This window comes from Anolis carolinensis, chromosome 1 (assembly GCF_035594765.1).
Source record: "Anolis carolinensis isolate JA03-04 chromosome 1, rAnoCar3.1.pri, whole genome shotgun sequence".
NCBI lineage: Eukaryota > Metazoa > Chordata > Lepidosauria > Squamata > Dactyloidae > Anolis > Anolis carolinensis.
This window is the reverse complement of record NC_085841.1, coordinates 245,585,127-245,604,334: the sequence shown is the minus strand read 5'-3', so window position 1 is coordinate 245,604,334 and position 19,208 is coordinate 245,585,127. Positions and strand designations below refer to the sequence as shown.

At 41.1% G+C, this 19,208-nt stretch overlaps 1 protein-coding gene across 1 annotated transcript in view; it reads left to right on the top strand.

Moving 5' to 3' along the window:
* Positions 1 to 19,208, top strand: part of cntnap5 (contactin associated protein family member 5) — a 482,960-nt gene that overhangs the window by 453,890 nt on the left and 9,862 nt on the right. The window contains exon 22 of the mRNA XM_008110020.2: positions 910 to 1,128. Within this exon, the coding sequence (XP_008108227.2) occupies positions 910 to 1,128 (219 nt within the window). The remainder of the gene's footprint in view (positions 1 to 909; positions 1,129 to 19,208) is intronic.

The window sequence follows — 19,208 nt, the reverse complement described above, 5'->3', positions numbered from 1 at the left end:
AGTCCTTCATTTCAGAGTCAACAGAAGCCAAGGAAAACCTGGAGGTTAATAATACAGAATGTTTAATGATATGTTTAGCAGCAAAATGGAAAGATAAGCTCAAATTGCTCTAATGTAGGGAGTTGGAAATCTTGTCCCTGCCCCCTTTGTTCCAAAAAGGAAGCCAAAATGCTATAATTTTTTTAAACAAAGAACTTGGGTCTATCAAATCTTTCATACCACAATTTAATATTGAGAGCAGGGGATGTTCACATTACAGAATTATAATGCTACTATTTCACACTAACTACCATGGTGCAATGCTGTGGAATCCTGGGATGGGCATTGTAGGGAGAGGTATTTAGAAATCTCAGCCAAGGAGCTCCACTGGTGCCTCAGGCCAAACTACAAACGGCCAGGATTTTATCCAGTTTAGCCAGCTAAAGTCAGATTGTCTTGGTCAGCCAACCATAGCAGAGACCAGTAGGTAAGAAAAGGAAGCAATAAGTGCAAATTCCATAACCAAATTAAATTCTGAAAAACTGTCAAAATACTTGCAGTCTGCAATCCTAGGAAGCAGACTGATTTTTTTCTTTTCATAGAAAGGTAAGGAGAGGCAGTAAGTGGGAGATGGCATTTTCCCTAGGACAGAACAGCATCTTGGTAGAAGTCTTGCATCTAAAGCCGCCACCACCTGGAATTCACATGATAAGTATTACTTATTCTCGCCCACTTTAGCCACAATGGAATTCCATTTGTATATTTTTAAGAAAAATCAATTGAGAGATTTTTGCATACATTGACCTTTGATTTTAAAACTGCATTAAACTTTGTTTAGATGAATAGAAACTAAGTACAAATGTCTTTTAATTTGTATATGTACCAAAAAAGCCAGTGTTAAAAATCTACCATTTGCTTTGTATTTTACAGATGGCCAAGGGCTCGACCCAGAAGTCTCCAAGGCAAACTCCTTTGGATTTATTGGGTGCATGTCATCTGTTCAGTACAATCACATAGCTCCACTGAAAGCTGCCTTACGACATCCCAGTATAGCACCCGTGACAGTCTTGGGTTCCTTGTCTGAATCAAATTGTAAGGCTTTGGTAGCTCTTGATGTGAATACAGCAACTACAATATACTCCTCATCAGGTAATCTCAACAATTCTTGTGGAAAGTTCCTTTATAATAGCTCATTTTCAGTTCTGCTTTTTATTAGATCAGTGTGGTCTATCCCATGGCCCACGGGCCGCATGCAGCCCAATAATTTATTTTTGTCAGCCCCTGCCCTTCTTACTGGAAAAATACTTAAATTTAACATTCGGAAAAAAATCGTTTGCCCTTCTTACTGCTTTAAGTTTTTAAGAATTCGTTTTCTTTCTGGAATGTCTGTGGTCCTCATATTCCTATACTAAAGTTTGATTGGCCCTCAGTTAACTAAAGATTGCACCACACTGTATTAGATAATTGAACTAGGTCAGTACAATGGTATTCTTCTAATACATTCCACATTTCAGGAGCTATCTCAGCAGCAAGCTTATGACTAGATTTTTTTATTAATACAAGTTTGTTCACATTATACCAGTGAATCTCTTTTAGTAAAAGTGATTTGTATTCCCAAATAGAAGGATCACAATGACTAGTCTCTTAGATGCTAGGACAGCCTGGTAGCAGTAACTATTACTACTGAATGGAAAACAGGAGGAAACTGTTTTAGTTGTTAACTAAACAAGTGCCAAACTGATCAGCAATGTCTAATTGAATTTATTTATACACCTGTCTATTTCTGCACCTGCTTTTGCTGAACCAATTTAACAGAGCAGAGATAGGAAGGTACCATCTGGAAACTCAGAAGTGGAAGTAATGAGTAGTCTGGAGGCTTTTAGACTGCGAAAAATCACACTTGAATTCTCATTGCTGTAGGAAACACATAGAAAAGCCTATCCCCACAGCAACATATGTAAGCTTCAGTTCGTTGGAGAGGTCACAATTCTAGTGACCTCTTTCTTCTCACTGTATGATTACAGTCATAAGAACAAACTGATAGACGCCTCCATGTTGCTACTAGTTCTCATTATGAAGGAAAATCTTCTAGTGTGCCACGTCTTTTGATCACTACTGCAACACATGGCTAACTCCATATCTCTCACTAGTAGCATTCAGAGCAGAGGTCTCATGGGGGTGGGAATAATGCAGCCCTCTAGATATTATTGATCTGCAGCTCTCAGGATTATCCATTCTGGTTATGCTGGCTAATACGTCTTGGAATTGTAAGTCAACTATCTCGGTATCATATCATAGGTGAGTGAAAAGTAGGGACAAATGTTTGTGCTCAAAAAATTCCTACGGTATAATGGAAAGACTTTCGTGAGTAATACACATAAAAGCAAGCAGGAAGGGAATTATTTTGTATTTTTATTGAGAAAAATTGTCACAAAATGGTTAATACATTAACAGTGAAAACAACATCAAAGTAGTGCCCCCAAATGTACTGAACAGTAACATTTTGAAAAAGACATATTAAATAAGATAGCAAAGCTAACAAGATCACCTTGGTGATTTGCCTGACAGTAGAGAGTGACTAGTCAAACCACCTTAGGAAAGAGTTCCAAACATATAGGAGACCTTTTGGAACAAATCAAAGGTTCATCCAGTTCAGCATTGTGTCTACTGGAGATTCATAAGCAAGCCATGTGTGCTATTGCAAGCTCCACAAAATCATATAATTGGAAAGGGCTCTATGGAACCTCTTTTTGAAGATACCTAGGAAAGAACCCACATGCAATTGTGGCCACTAGACACCTTTCTGGGTTTTGCTTGATCTTTTTAGAAATCATTGTATTCGTTTCTTTCATCACCTTTTTCAAAAACCTTTTTACCTCCTTGCACATCCACCAAGCATGGAAAAAGGTGTCTTTCTGCACTTTACATCTTCAACATTCTCCCCTTTGGATTTTGTCAATTTTATTCAGGTTTTATGTAACTTCTATAGAAAATTTTATACATGTTTTCTCTAATGGATTCTACTATTGAAAATTAAAATCCTTTATTCCATAAGTATCCAAATCTATATTTTCCTAAATCTCTAGCCCAGCAAATCATTACTGTTTTTATTTGGTTATCTTCCAGGTTATACTCTAGAATATATTTATATAACCTGTAGATCCTTTCTCCAAAATATTCTCCAACTCGGATTTTCTTTTGGGGAACCCAATTTTAATATCCTTCCTAAATATATCCTGTAGTTGATAATACCTAAATCTGTAATTTATCTTTAGCTCCGCTCTGCCTTTTTATTTCCATTGTTATTTTTCTTCCATTAAATATTCCCTATACATTCTCCATTCCTAATCATATTTTGGTTAGTACTGCTTCCAGAGGCCATAGCCATAACAGAGTCTTTGACTCCAGCCCTTCCTTATATCTTTTCCATAATGCTAGAATATTAGCTCTTATTGGGTACCTTATCTTTCCCATACCATAAGTAGGCATGCCAGCCAAATCTTAGGTTATGCTCCTCTATTTTGAGTAAAGCACAATTCCCTAACTTGATCCTGTCCTTTAACCAGCTAAAGCCTACTGTCGTGATACAGCCGCCTCTTAAAGAGCCACACACACAATAAAAGTTCTTAAATGTTTATTAGATGATGTTTTAAACTCAAAAACACTTAACTGCAGTGTTTCCTTTAAAAGGTAAAAGTCTTAGTTCAAAAGAAGTCAAAAAGCAAGAACAAAAGGATAATTCGGATTATCTGGCTTGATAATCCGCATCAAACATAACACAAACGCCACCAAAACTGATGCCATGTAATTCTGTGGCTCAAAGAGCTAAAGAGGAGCTAAACGCTCCCAAAAGACAGCAAACAAAAGCGTAGTCGAAAGCCAGGCCGAGTTTCAAAGACCAAAGAAGGAAACTAAAGACGCCAAGCCAGGAGCAAGCACAGACGTAGTCAGGAGTCGAACTGGGTTCAGTAGCCAGAAACTCCAAAGTAGAAACGCCAAAGCAAGAGTGCCAAGGCAGGGACACCAAGGCAAGCACCAAGCTGGAAATGCTGAAGCAGGCTCGTCGAAGCGAATGCCAAACTGGAAGCGCCGGAGCAGGAAAGCCAATGCAAACACCAGACTGGAAATGCCGGAGTAGGAACGCCAAAGCAAACACCAAACTGGAAACACCGGAGCAAGAATGCCAAAGCAAATGCCAAACTGGAAACGCCGGAGCAGCAAACGCCAAACTGGAAACTCTGGAGCAGGAACGCCAAAGCAAACGCCAAACTGGAAACGCCAAACTGGAAACGTCATTGTCAGGAGCCGAACAGGAGTCAGAAGCCAGGAACACTGAAGCAGGATTCAATCCGGATTATCAGGAAGCTGTACAGCCAGGACCCAAGGAGAACAGGCAGCGACAAAGCAATGTCCCCAAAACGACACCTTGCCTTCTGCAAGGCAATAGCTCTTGAAACTCCACTTTTAACTTACTCATCGGAGTCCAATGCTGATGAGGTCTCCACCCTGTCCTCATCATCCACAGTTGATCTTAATCTTATTTGTGGACCTCGCCTCTCATCCCTCCAGTCCCTCCATCTTCGTTCAAGACTTAGATCTCCCCATGCCCCAGGAGTATGAGAGGCTTGCCAATCCCCTGATGCAGGCCCATGAGCTGGCTCATCATCCACATTTACTTGAGTCCAATCAACATTCTCCATCTCACTCCCAGACCCATCATTCCCAGAGAACCCCTCAAATGTCTCCTCATCCGTGGGAGCAGTGAGTATATCCCGGATCTTTTTCCTTTCTCTTTCCTCATCCAACTCCTGCTCTCGAGTAGACTTTTTAGTTCCTCTACTCTCTGTGAAACCATCATCCTCCAGCATGGACTCCTCATCACTAGAAAACCCATAAAACGTCTCATCCTCTGAAGGAGCCATAAGTATTTCCCGGACCCGCTTTACTTGTTGTTCTTCATCAAGCACCTGCTCTCTGTTAGCCCTTTTCCTCCTTCGAGCTGTTTCACCGATAGAACCATTACTGCCCCTTGGCCCAACTACAACACCTACGACTTCATAATAATACCTGAGATCTGGAAGTGCTACTCCTCCTCTGTCTTTGGCATCTATTAGATTTTTACACACAATTTTAGCATTTCCCCCTTCCATATAAATGTGACCATGTCCTTTCTCCATTCTCAGAGACCTTCACTCCCTTGATTATTTGTACATTTTGAAATAAGAACAGCATTTTTGGTAAAAATCATCATTTTTAGCACTGCTATTCTTCCCAACTATGATAATGGGATCTTATGCCATCTTTCCAGATCTTTTTTGACCTCCTTCCATTGTTGTCTTGATATAGATTGTTTTCATTAGTTGTCCATATTCCTAGGTACTTAACTTCCCTTGTGACCTTACATGCTGATAAACTCTCCAGTTTATCAATATTGTTGTTGAGAGGTTTTTAGTTAAAAACATCAATTTCTCTTTATTTATCTTAAAGCTTGCCACATTTCCATAGTTAGTAATTATTTATATCTAATTTAGTATCATCTTTATAGGATCTTCTGTACTGAACACCATGTCATCCGCATATACCTTAACTTTGAATTTTTGCCCTTTCATTTTCACTTCTTTGATATGTCCGTCGTCCTTAATCTTAATATTTGGTATTTCTAACATCCACATGAATAAGAGGGGAGTCAGTGGGCACCCTTGTCTTGTTCCTTTTTGTATTTCTATCCAATTTGACAATTGACCATTTATCCTTAGTTTTGTTTTTTGATCAGAATAAATTTCACCCACTCCATTTCTAAATTGTTGGCCCACTCCATATTTAGTCAATACTTTATCCATAAATTCCCAGCAAACATTGTCAAATGATTTTTCAACATCAAGAAGTAACAATGCAAGCTCTCTGTTGGGATCTTGTTCATCTACCTCTATTATATCTAGTATTGTTCTTACATTGTGATTTAACTGTCTACCTGGAAGTGTTTCCAAAGTATCTTCAGAAGTCCATTTTGTTTCGAACTCAAACACCAAAAAATCATTCATGTTTTGTCTAGTTAATCTGCTATTTGTGCCAATGAAAACAATTCTAGGGAAAGTTTCTCTGTCATTTCTATAGCTATCAGGATGGAACTTGCTACACTTGTAGGACACATTTACCACTGCAACCCCCCCCCCCCCAAGTTTCAGAACGTTTCACTCATCCACTGATTTTTGGGAATTTAAAACATGTTTTTATGAATAAGTTTAAAAAAAAACTGCAAGAGCTATGCCCTTGAATTTCTCTACACAACATACACAAGGCATAATTCCTCCAAAGTTTCAAAAAGATACACACATCCAGTGATTTTTAGGATTTTTTTTCAATTTCAGCATCTTGGCCAAGTCACTCTCTAAATGAATCCTAGTAAAAGGGACTCCCCCCCACACACACACACAAGGAAAATGATCTTAAAGGGCTCCTAAGTTGTTGTGAGCTGGCTGCTGCTGGCTACTGAACTGGTGACTGCATGCAACATCATTGGCAAATGGACCAAAAATTAGCTCCCAATATCTCGATCGATCTCCCTCTCAGAATAATAATAGAAGAGGAAGTATGGCTGCTGGCTGGCTGCTGTTGCAATAGAGAAATGCCAGCAGCCAGGGCTCTGCCTACTCTTTTCCCTTTCCCTCAGTCCTGATAGGCTGAGGAGAGCATGTGATGGAGCAGGTTTGGCTGTGCCTCCCAGGAGAGGTTGCTTGTGCTCAAAAACAAGCGGACAAATAGAGATATACAAAAACAAATGAACTTCTTCCTAAATTTTTGGAGATAGGTGTTTTGATTCATCTGCATTCAGCAGGGAGGCAGGGCGGTGGCTCTGGGTTTGTAAGTCACATTGCAAGTACAAATGTGCCAAAATACTTATGATTTCCAACCCGCATCTGAATTTTTGCACAGCTCTAGTTGTTATTGGTTAACTGTATTTCCTCTAACTGTATTGAAATGTGTGTGTCTTTTTACATACATTTTTCCTAATCTTCAGTATTTTAAACCCATCTTCTTTATTGACTGAAAGATGTTTGTCCTAATCTGATATACACTTTAATTGTAACTACATTTTTTTCAAATGGATTTATGATTTGAGGCATATTTTTCATCACTAAAATGTATTAGTATTCATGATAACATATGGATTTTTGAGAAAAGATCTGATTTGGCCCATTAACCATCCTGAGGGACTGAAGTGGATATTATATCAGACAACCCACAAATTTATTATTTATCCTCAATGACACTTTACCAAATTTTCTTCACCAACTGGTAGCAGGAGCCTCTCCCCAACATCACATCTGTTCCTGGGCAATATTTCCATACCCATCTCATCATTTGATAAGCTTTCTTTCTTCATGTAACTTAATTTGTTCCTTGAGTCCTCAATATCAGTCACATTCATGAATATTTCTTTAATGACTTTAGTAGAGATGTGTATACTTATACTAGTCATGAGTTTGCTTGCCCATGTATCTTGCTCTAACTTGTCTCTGACTTTCTTTCTTGCTTCCAAGAGAATCATATTACATGCTCATGATGATCCCAGCAGTTCATTTTTGCCTGTCATGATTAATTAGCCCCTTGGGCATCCTAAGTGTTTTGCATGTTGGGATGGAGAACATATTGTCATACGGCAGTGCTGGTATTACCACCAAGCAGAAGCACAGGAATGGCTGATCTCAAATACATCGCCCAAAACTTCCAGGAAGTATATTAATGTAATAAGCTGCAGGCAAAATAATGTTACAAAGGAACTTTTAAAAATACATTAAGATAACAAATAAGGGGTTCAAACAAATATCCTCTCAGGGTAGTGTAAATAACTGCATATGTAAATTGAGATATGCTGAATAAGAGCTGTTTAACACTTGATAAGGTCCTAGGTGCCTTTTCAACGTAACCCAGGACTAATGCATTTTTGCATCAGTAAAAATATCAATCATTGTTTTCCAATTGATATGAAAACAGAAAAAGCATAATGGCAATATTAACTGTAAATAATTATGCAGCTTTCCCTTGTAGATAATCCATGATGCAAATACTATATTTGTATGCTACGAGAATATATATAATCAGTGAATCAGACAATTGGAAGGATCTAAAGTTCAAGTAGCTTAGAATAGGCTCCAGATGTTTTGGACTACAACTCCCATCATTCCCAGCCAGCAAAACCCTAAGTTCAGAAAGTGTACCCTAGAAGATCAAAAATATAGAAAAATCACATTTTGATATTTCTGTCTTCTTTTATTTTCTTTTTCTAATCCACCTTCTCTGTTCACTTGAACGGCTTTTGCTTTCCTCAGCACATAGTGCACGACTTCCATTATATCGCGGGTAGTCAAACCAAGGCCCAGGGACCACATCCTGCCTGTCAAGGTTTTTCCCCCTGATTCCCACTATTTATGCCAGTGCACCATTAACACTGCTTGCATTCATGCCCCACTCATGCCACAGCCATTAACTGAAAAAAGGAAGGAAGGAAGGAAGGAAGGAAGGAAGGAAGGAAGGAAGGAAGGAGGTGGGAAGAAGAAAAAGGAGGGAAGGAAGGGATGAAGGAGAGAGAAAAGGAGGGAAAATTATGGGAGGGAAGGAAAGAGGGAAAGAAGAAAGAAAAAAGAGGGAAGGATAGAATGAAGGAGAAAAGGGAAGAGGGAAGGAAGGAAAAGGGATGGAAAAGGAAGGAAAGAGGGGAGAGAGAGAGGACGGGAGGAGGGGAGGGAGGGAAATAAAAGGAAGGGAGGAAAAAGAAGGAAGGAGAAAAAAGAAGGAAGTTAGGAAATAGGAAAAGAGGTGAAGTAAGTAACAAAAAAACAGGAAAAAAGAGGGAAATAATTCAGAAAGCATGGAGTAGTGGTTTGAACCTTGGATTGTTCCTCGGAACCCACTAGGAGACTTTAGCCAAGTCATACTCCCTCAGCCCTAAAGAGATTTATTCAGAGGCAAATCCCTTTCTAATAAATCTTGACAAGAAAACTCTGTGATAGGGTTGCCTTTGGGTCTCCTTAAGCCTAAAGCAACAATTAACTTGACACTTCTTATTGAAATACTGGTAAATTTATGTTGGTTAAAAGTGTTCTCCATTTTAGATATCCTTTTATGTTCTATCTTAAAATATGTGCAATGTGCATATGAACTAGTTGATTTTTTTCAAACTATTATCTGCCGCCCTCACCCAACAGTCTGAGGGACTATGAATTGGCCCTCTGCTTAAAAAATTTGAGGACCCCTGCATTACATGAATATTACTTAGGGCCTTGTTCACTGAAACAACTGAAATGGAACATTTTATCCTAGAAAATTATGAAACCACATTACTTTATTCACTTATTATCAAAAGGCAAGCAGATGTGTCCCATTCTTGAATCCCATCTTGGAGGAAAGGCAAAATATACATTCACTAAATGAATTCAATAAATAATTTTAAAAACTTGCCCCACCTTATCATTAAACAAAACATGTTTGATTTGTGTTAGAACAGACATGGAAGTATCATACACATTTCAACCCTCATGTATAGATTTTCTTCTGGATTATGAGATACAACTGTATATTTAAGAAGAGAGCATCCTGCACCCCTTTGAGCAAAATTCTTATTGAGAATTCAACAAGGCCTTACCAGGGAAGCTTTTCCTGTGATTTACCATCTGCTTTCTTACAGTAAACTCCTCCAGTGACTTCCCTAATCTCATTTTAATTGAGTAAACCATATTTGTAAGAAATGAGGGTCTGCCAACTTGAATTCTGAAACACACAAGTACCTAAAAATAAATGATCAAAGTGACATATTTTAAATACATATAAATAATTGTAAAGAAATCAACCAAAGTATTTCCAAGGTCCTGGCCTCCTTGTAGAAAAATATAGCAAAACCTTCAGCTTTCATTCAAGCTCAGTGAAATGTAAGTAGGAAGAATACATTTTATTTTAAGTGTACAACAATATCATATAGGTAGCTAGATGAGTGGCAGAATGAATGTGTGGGCAGGTAGGTGTTTTGGGATAAATCTCTATAAGGAGGCAGAATAGTGTCTGTCTGTAGTAGACTTGTGCGTGGATTTGTTTTGGCCATTTTCCTTTGACTTCTTTGGACACTTGTATCAGCAAGGACTCAGCCGCATGGTTTTTTTGACATAGCCATACCATGTGGCTGCTGGTCACGGCTCCTTCTGCTCTATTCAGGATCACACACATAGAGAGGCTGCTGCATACTCATACTCCCTGTGAGCCCTGCCTGTCGGGCCAATCATAATAGAAGAAAGCCATGATGTGTCTTACGCAAACTGTGTCGATTTAATGGGGTGACGCCTCCTCCATTGCTCAGTTGTGATCTGGCTCTAGAGAAAGGTGCTTCAGTCAAATTGCCTTGCCACTGCTTTAGCTTTTGGCTTGGCTAGTCCAATCTCTAGTATTGAATCTATTTTATTTTCCTTTATTTTTCTTTATTTTCTGGATTCTTTAATGGGATTGGGAGTTTGAAAGTGTGAGTGGGTGGGTTGGGGGTGCAAAGCATTTGTGGGTGTGCTTTTCTTTTAGGGTTGGTTTAAGTCACCCTTTAGTCTCTACTAAAACCTTCTCTTATATCTCCTCCCTCCTTTCTTTCAGCAAAGTAGTATTTTTAAAGATTATTGTTATTAATAATTATTATAGGAACTCCAGCAAACAGCAAAGCCTCAATCTTAGACAAACTAGCTACCTACCTAAACTTACCATCAATACCTAATAATTTTTGGATCATATAGGAGTGTTTTGCTGATTGCTTGCTTGTTTGTGGATAGTGGGCTGCTGGCCTCTCCCAGTATGTTGTGAGAACAAGAAATGCAAATTTCAAAAGCTTTGGAAGAAGCTGCTATTGTTTTTTATTAGTAAAGAAAGTGTAATCGTGGGTGGCCTCTGTGATATGGAAGTGCATCTTTGACATTGGCAGGAAGAAATGATGCCCTGCTGCTGTTCCTGGAGAAGGTACAGGGCAGCGCCAGCAGGGGGACACCGTTTTGGAAAAAAATTAAGGAAATCTTATTTCTAGAAAGAAATGAAAATCCTAAAATTCAGGGAATTGACCAAACATTATGAAACTAGGTGGGCCAGCAGTGGTAGATGTGTCCTCCAAGTGTGGCTATTTTCATCACGATGGCCCTAAAAATTATGGAAAAGGGAGCCTGTGAAGCCACCCCATTGCCACCAATGTCCAGATCAAGCCTCATTTTCTGGCTGCTGACCAAAAATAGCTATTCGGGTGCTCACTTGTTTTCGGGAAGGGTGCAAAAATTGATCTGCAGGCCCCCTGGAATCCAGAAAGCAGAACGGCTTAAGGTTCAGCCGAAATGCACAAGCCTAGTCTATAGGGATAAAGTAGGTGATAGTAAATAGGTGGATTCAGAATAAGAAGCTGAAGCTATGCAGGGAATAGACAGAGAGAATTAATGACCTCAGGAGGAATAGAAAATGTAAATAAACCAGCAAAGATGAAGTGATAGGAGTAGATGATAAGGATTGTTTAGTAACAGCTAGTCCATGTTTATGTTTTGTTTTTTTGCTTTGAAAATTTACCTGGCCTTCCTTTTAGTTAAAGAGATTACTTTCTAATTCCTTATAAGGCTCCCTCCTGGATAGAACACAATCTTTATTGCAGGTATGCAAGGCAATATACAAATTCTTTAAATCCAGGATTATAGCTGTTTCTGATTCACATCAAGAAGAAATGCCTGATGATGTCACCTCTTATTTTATTATTTATTTATTTATATTTATTTATTTGATTGTTTACAGTATTTATATTTCCTCCCTTCTCACCCCAAAAGAGACTCAGGATGGATCACAGAACATGCATATGCTGCAAACGTTCAATGTCATTTATACACTGACAAGGCAGGCAATTGTACATAGTTAGAGGTTTATATAGGCTTTTCCCATCTTTGGCATCTTGGAGGCCTATGTTCGGTTCTGGCCATGGGGGGGGGGTGCTGTTGCTCCATCTCCCTGCTGATGAGCTTTGTTCATAAACTTCCTCCTTGGTCAAATCGCTAGCATTTTTCTCGCATTTCCTTATGAGCATCTTAAAATACCTCCCTGCTTTTAAGTGGTACCTATTTATCTACTCACATTTTGCTTTCAAACTGGTAGGTAGGTGGAAACTAGGCTAAAGGCATGAGCTCACCTTGACCCAGGCTTCAAATTGTCAACCTTTTGATTAACAAGATTTCCTGCAGCTGGTAGTTTAACCTGCTGTGCTAAAGCCCGGCCCTACCTCTTCCAACTCTTATCCCCTTCTTAGAGCCTGCCTATTGCCTTTTCTTGATCACTGTGCTCTTCCCCTCTGGTTTGTGTTTTCAAAAGCTTTAACTGACCTAGGCAACTGGTCCTTCTCATACACTATTGAAATCAAGGAGCAATCAGAGAGCAATCAAGGCACTGTCTCTCCTGAGTCCTCTCCTTTCACATAAAGAAATACAGAAAATGTTTATGTATTTTCAGATTCATTAGTTAAAGTGACCTCATTTTGCATATCAGTGTTTTAAGTGCCTCTGTTAGAGCAAAACTAGACTATTGATCAAAGACACCTATAACTTCCATGTTGTGTTTTCCCGTAGACATTTAGCTACTAATTTGCAGGTTAATATTTGGTCCCCAAAAGCATACAGAACTTCTTTTGAGATGAGGATCATCAATCAGGCCGCTTATACCTTGGAGAACAACATTAATCTTAAGTCTCAAGTTTCCATGTGTCAATTCTGGACAAATGTTAATTAAATGTTGATAATCATTACCCACAAGTGGCTGGAGATGAAGTCATATTGTGCCTCATTTAAGTGCATACTGATAGCAGGCGTTTCTGAACAACAGTTTACAGACTGAAGATGAAAATAGAACACTTTTATAGAGCTCTTAATTCTTTCTTCATATAGACAGAAAAAAGTATAGAAAAAATGTCTAGTTTTAACTTAGTTGTTCTGGAGCAGCATTCCATACTTACGTGTATCCAGGCTTCATTCCCCCATCATGTACTAACATTTCAGCCCCTTACTACAAAAAAAAATCTTCCATTTCCAAGAGAATAAGCACTCTTTGTTCTAACCCAATGGGTCTTGCCCCACTGCCTTGGCTGCTGGTATTATTCTGGCCCTGTTCTAAACAAGACATCTTGTTTCTGCATCTTATGGTGTTGGGGGGAGCCCCTATTGGCACAATGGGTTAAACCCTTGGACCGGCAGGACTGATGACTGAAAGGTCAGCAGTTCGAATTTGGGGAGCAGGGTGAGCTCCCGTCTGTCAGCTCCAGCTTCCTATGCGGGAACATGGGAGAAGCCTCCCACAGGATGGTAAAACATCAAACATCCGGGCATCCCCTGGGCAACATCCTTGCAGATGGCCAATTCTCTCATATCAGAAGCAACTTGCAGTTTCTCAAGTCACTCCTGACACACACAAAAATGGTGCTGGAGAATGTTGCTAATGCTATTATGATCTTGTGATGAAACACCTACCTATTAGCGGCCCACAGTGAATCCACTTCCAATTCAAAGAAGCCCCAGCCAGTCTTCTGTGGAAGCACAGATAAACCTCTTTCATTCTAATAGCTAACAAAAACATCTATTAGCAGTGGGATGCAAATGACTTTCACAGCACAAAGAAACACCAAAAATTCACAAATAACAAGAAAGACACAGAAGATTTAGGTTATTGATCAAGACAAGGGAAAATGAAAGAAGTATGTCACAAAAAGATCAGCCCTGATCACAATCAACAGCTCCCCATCCCTTAATATAGCTCTTTCACAATCTGATACTAGCACAACTGAGTCTAATAAATGAAAAAAAAAGGATTAAAGAGGAAATGACTGGTTATATAACTTCATTGACCTCATATAATGTCTTCCCACAAGCACTGTGACAGCAGAGTGCTGCTGAGATTCTTACCACAGATTGCATAATAGAGCTGTCTATAAACAAGCCCAGCTTCCTTCCTTCCCTTCTACATATCACCACTTTGGTGGTTTCCCTTCATATTGTCATCTTATTGACATATTGTCTGGCTCACTTCCACAGATTTTAACACACAGTTTGATCTGAAGCACTTTGAACTCCAGAACCAAATTGGGCTAATGACATCCAGTCCAGGGCTGGCACAGATCTGTATGAGTCAGCCCAATTGGCTTCATTCAGTAGCAACAGCAACACAGGCCAAGACTGTTGGGTTTTGTCCAATAGCTGCTTTCTTGCTATCATTTTTGGTCAACCAAGGTTTTTGCTGATTCTTCCACCATTCTTTCCCTTATAGCAAAAAGCTCTATACAATATAACATCTTTAAAGAAGAGGACACTGCATTTACCAACCAAATTGGACACTGGAAATGGATGGGAAGGGAAGGAAAGATTGTGAGGATTATAATGCAGATGTAACAATAGGAACAAAGATCTGCGAGAAAGGGGGAGAACTCTCCAGGGATAAAAGGGGGCAAGGGAGGGCTAGGCCATCAGAAACAAATTTGAGTTTACATAGGACAGGGTTCAATACAACACCTGAGTCTGATGTCCAGCTGTTGAATAAATTCCATCATGATCAACATTTCTTGCAGCCAAATAAGTTAGCACTTGAAATTTCAGACTCACTACTAAATAGGGGTAAATGGACTTCTAGGAGAGTGGTCTAGAAGTCTCTGGCACAAGTACTTTCTAGGAGTACTTTTGAGATCAAACTTGAGTCTATCACCTGGCTCTGCAGAGACTATCAATCATGTGACCGCTCAATATGTCTCTTAATAACACTGGAAGACAACTTACAAATTAAAGAGCTACTCACACATAGACCTCGACTAAAGCTCTGGGGCATTAATATTAGGAGGGTCCTTACAGATCCTCAGATTCTCCCTATTATTCCTGGGTTGCAATTCAACCCCCAAAACTGTACAGGATTCTGTACAGAAAACTGTACAGAAAGTGTGTGCTTGTGATTCTTTTGACAGAACCCCTCCCCTTTGCTTAAGATTCCACCTCAAGACCCCCCCCCCAAAAAAAAACCACTTTGCACCCGGCCCAGCCCTCCCCCAATCCCGTTCACAGATTCTGCTTCTGTTTAGTCCCCTTAGTATTTTGGATGACTCCCTAAACACCCCAATACAAAAATATCCTCATTTGTTTCCCAGAATAGGATTAAATGAGACCCACCCTTCCTGGAAAGCTGACGAACACTCTCAAATATCAGCCCTGACATCCTGGTCTCCTTGGGTGGGGAGGGCCAGAGCTGGGGGGAAACCATTGAGGTCGTGTGGAGGGGAGGGGAAACATGGTCACCAACATCCCAGGGAAAAGTGCAACAAAGTTCTTGCAACCCTGGGGAAGGTTGGGCAAACCCCCTGAGCTGAAGGTCCTGCTGTTAAATGCCAGATCCGTCAATGATAAAACATCTGTTTATCCAAAAAAACAGATCTGGCTTGCATTACCAAGACCTGGTTGGACAAGTGGGGGGAGGGGGTAAATCTCACCCAGCTGTGTCCTCCGGGTTTCAGGGTGCATCAGCAGGCCAGGCCTGGGGGGGGCGGGGAGGAGAGGTTGCGGTTGTCTTTTGGCAGTCCATCTCCCTGATCAGATGCACCATTCTGCAAACGTCAGGTTTTGAGTGTATCCACCTGAAGGTGGGAACCCAGGACAGTTTTGGGATTCTGCTGGCATACCGTACACCCTGCGACACAGCAGTTTCCTTGTCTGAGCTAGCAGAAGTGGTCTCAAGCCTGGTGTTGGCCTCCCAGCAACTGGTAGTGCTGGGAGATTTTAACATTTATGCAGAGGCCATGTTAACAAATGCAGCTCAGGACTTCATGGTTGCCATGACAACCATGGGACTGTCCCAGATAATAACTGGTCCCACCCATCAGGCGGGTCATACACTCAACCTAGTTTTTGTTGTGGAGGGTGACATGGTCGAAGTGGAAGAGCAAAATATTCTTCAATTGTCATGGTCTGATCATCATCTCATCAGTTTAAGACTTACCATGTCCTCGAACCTCAGCAGGGATGGTGGACCGATTAAGATGGTCTGCCCCAGGAGGCTTATGGATCCAGACAGATTCCTGAGGTCTCTTGGGGATCTTCCTGTAATGGAGGCTGACGATCCTGTCACCTTGGCTGATCACTACAATGGTGAGATGACCAGGGCGGTAGACATGAACGCCTTCAAACGTCCTTTGCGACACGTAGAGTCGCCCCAGCTCTCTGGTTCACTGAGGAGCTGGCAGTGATGAAATGGTTGAAGAGAGACTAGAGCACCGCTCGAGGATAACTAGTAGTGTCCCTGACTGAACACAGGCTAGAGCTGCTATTAAGGCCTACTCTGCGGTTCTGCAGGCAGCTAGGAAGATCTTCTTGACTGCCCGCCTAACGTCTGCAACAAATATATAATTTGAGCTGGTCTGGGTTGTTGGGGAGCTTGTTCACCTCCCTGGGAATGGGGAGAGCCCCAGCAGCCCGGTGGCCCAGTGCAGCGATTTTGCGCACCATTTTGCAGAAGAGTTCTCAGATACTCTCTGAGTTGGATCCAGCCTTAGTGCAATGCCAGATGAGGTAACTGAGGCACCTGTTTGTCCAGTTTTGCTGGATTCGTTTCAGTTTGTGCAGCTTGATGATGTGGACAGGATCCTTGGAGCGGTGAGAACCACCATGTGAGCTCTGGATCCTTGCCCTTCCTGGCTAATTAAATCGACCAGCGGAGGACTTGGAGATTGGTTTGTGAAGATAATAAACTTATCGCTGGAACAGGGAACATTTCTATCTAGCCTTAAACAGGTGATAGTTAAGCCAATATTAAAAAAGGCATCCATGGATCATTCGATACTGAACAACTACAGACTGATCTCCAAACTCCTCTTCTTGGGAAAGGTTCTAGAGTGAGTGGTGGCCTCCCAGCTCCAGGGATTCCTGGATGACACTGATTCTCTAGACCAGTTGCAGTCCGGCTTCAGGCCTGGGTTCAGTACCGAGACGACTGTCTAGCTCTGAAGAGAACTAGACAGGGGGAGTGTGACCCTTCTGGTTCTCTTGGAGATCTCAGCAGCTTTTGATACCATCAACCATGGTATCCTTCTGGGTCAGCTCTCCGGGTTGGGTATTGGGGGCACGTCATTGCTGTGGCTCCGGTCTTTCCTGGAGGGCCGTTTTCAGTCGGTGAAGCTGGGGGACACCTGCTCGAACCCCTGGCCATGCACCTGTGGGGTCCCACAAGATTCTCTTCTGTCCCCCATGCTGTTCAACATCTACATGAAACCGCTGGGAGAGGTCATCAGGGATTTTGGAGTTTAGTGCCATCTCTATGCGGATGACATCCAACTTTACTACTCTTTCCCACCAAACTCCAAGGAAGCGCCCCGGATACTGGACCAGTGCCTGGCTGCTGTGATGGGCTGGATGAGGGCGAACAAACTGAAGCTCAATCCCGACAAGACAGAGGTCCATCAGCCTTGTGTCAGATCAGGATATAGGGTGGCAACCTGTGCTCGATGGGGTTTCACTCCAGATCCGCAGTTTGGGGGTCCTTCTGGACTCATCGCTTACACTTGACACTCAGGTGTTAGCTGTGGCTGGGAGGGCCTTTGCACAATTAAAACCTGTGTGCCAGTTGCGACCGTATCTCGTGAAATCTGACTTTGCGAGGGTGGCCCATGCCTTAGTTACCTCTAGATTGGATTATTGCATCACACTCTACATGGGGCTGCCCTTGAAGACGGCCCGGAAACTACAATTGGTCTAACGATCGGCTGCCAGGTTACTAACTGGAGCGACTTACAGAGAGCAGTCAACCCTCCTGTTTAAGGAACTCCATTGGCATCCGATCATTTTCCGGTCCCCAATTCAAGGTGCAGGTTATCACCTACAAAGCCCTGAACATTTTGGGACCCACCTACCTTCGTGATTGCATTTCTCCCTATGAACCCGCACCGAAGAGGCCCTCCTTTCACTCCCACCCCCATCACAAGCGCAGCTTGTGGGGACGAGGGAGAGGGCCTTCTCCGTTGTGGCCCCGCAGCTCTGGAACTCACTCCCCAGGCATCCACCCTGGCAGCCTTTAAGAAAGATTTGAAAACCTGGCTCTTCCAGTGCGCAAGAATAATTTTCTCAGCATTGATATTACCGGGCCTGATGTATTGTTTTTTTTTCCTGCCCTATTTGGTAATTACTATCCTAGTTTATTCCCACCTCAGATTTCTCCTCTTCACTACAGCATTTTTATCTACCTCATTAGATTTTAATCATGCACTCTTTGCACTACTGCCCAGCCTTCTATTATTTTAATCTGCTCTATTGTTTATATTTGGTGGTTTATTCACCACTATATTGTTGTTACAATGTTTAGTTTAATTTATGCAATGTTAAATGTCAATGATGTTTGTGTTATTATGAATGTATTTTATTTTGTTTATTGTGGAATTTTGGGCTTGGCCCCATGTTAGCCACCCCGAGTCCCTGCGAGGAGATGGAGGCAGGGTATAAAAAATAAAGTTATTATTATTATTATGTGTACTTCCAAAGGTTGATGTAACTAATTACACAATATGGAACAAAATAGGAGAAATCAGTAACAATCAAAACAATCAAATGCCCCCACCTTGTGTCAGTCCAAGTCCTTTCTTCTAGTACAAAGATACTATTTGATATACTTTATCAAATAGGCTTTTCAACACATTCCGAACTTTATTTCAACCCTTTTGTGTTTACTGTGTTTCTGTGATTCATTTTAGCAATGTGAGAAAAGCTTAGGGCCAGAATTTCAAAGGTATGGGGTGCATAGATGAGTTAGGTTATTTTGTCTCCCTGCAAAATGTATTTACAGTTGAGTTGCAAAATAGGGGAAAGAAAGGAAAGAAAATAATATAACAATGAAAAATGTACCAGTTACAATTTCTCTATCTCTTGGCACACTGCAATTAATATGTGGAATGCAGAGGAGACACTAATGGGAATTTCCTTGCTAGTTGATGTTCATGTGCTGGTTTGTAATGGATTCTCTTAGCCAGTCTGCCTGTGGGGGACATGTGCCCTAACCGAATAAGTCAGAGCTTGCGTGCATACATCCCATTGGGCTCACAAAGAAAAATGGGCTTTGTTTTTCAGCATTGCTGTTATGTACAGAGCTAATGAGTCAACAAGGCACTGTTCAATACAAAACATAGAATTAAAGTATAGCTCAGTGTTAGAATAAGCTAACCAGGAGGCTGC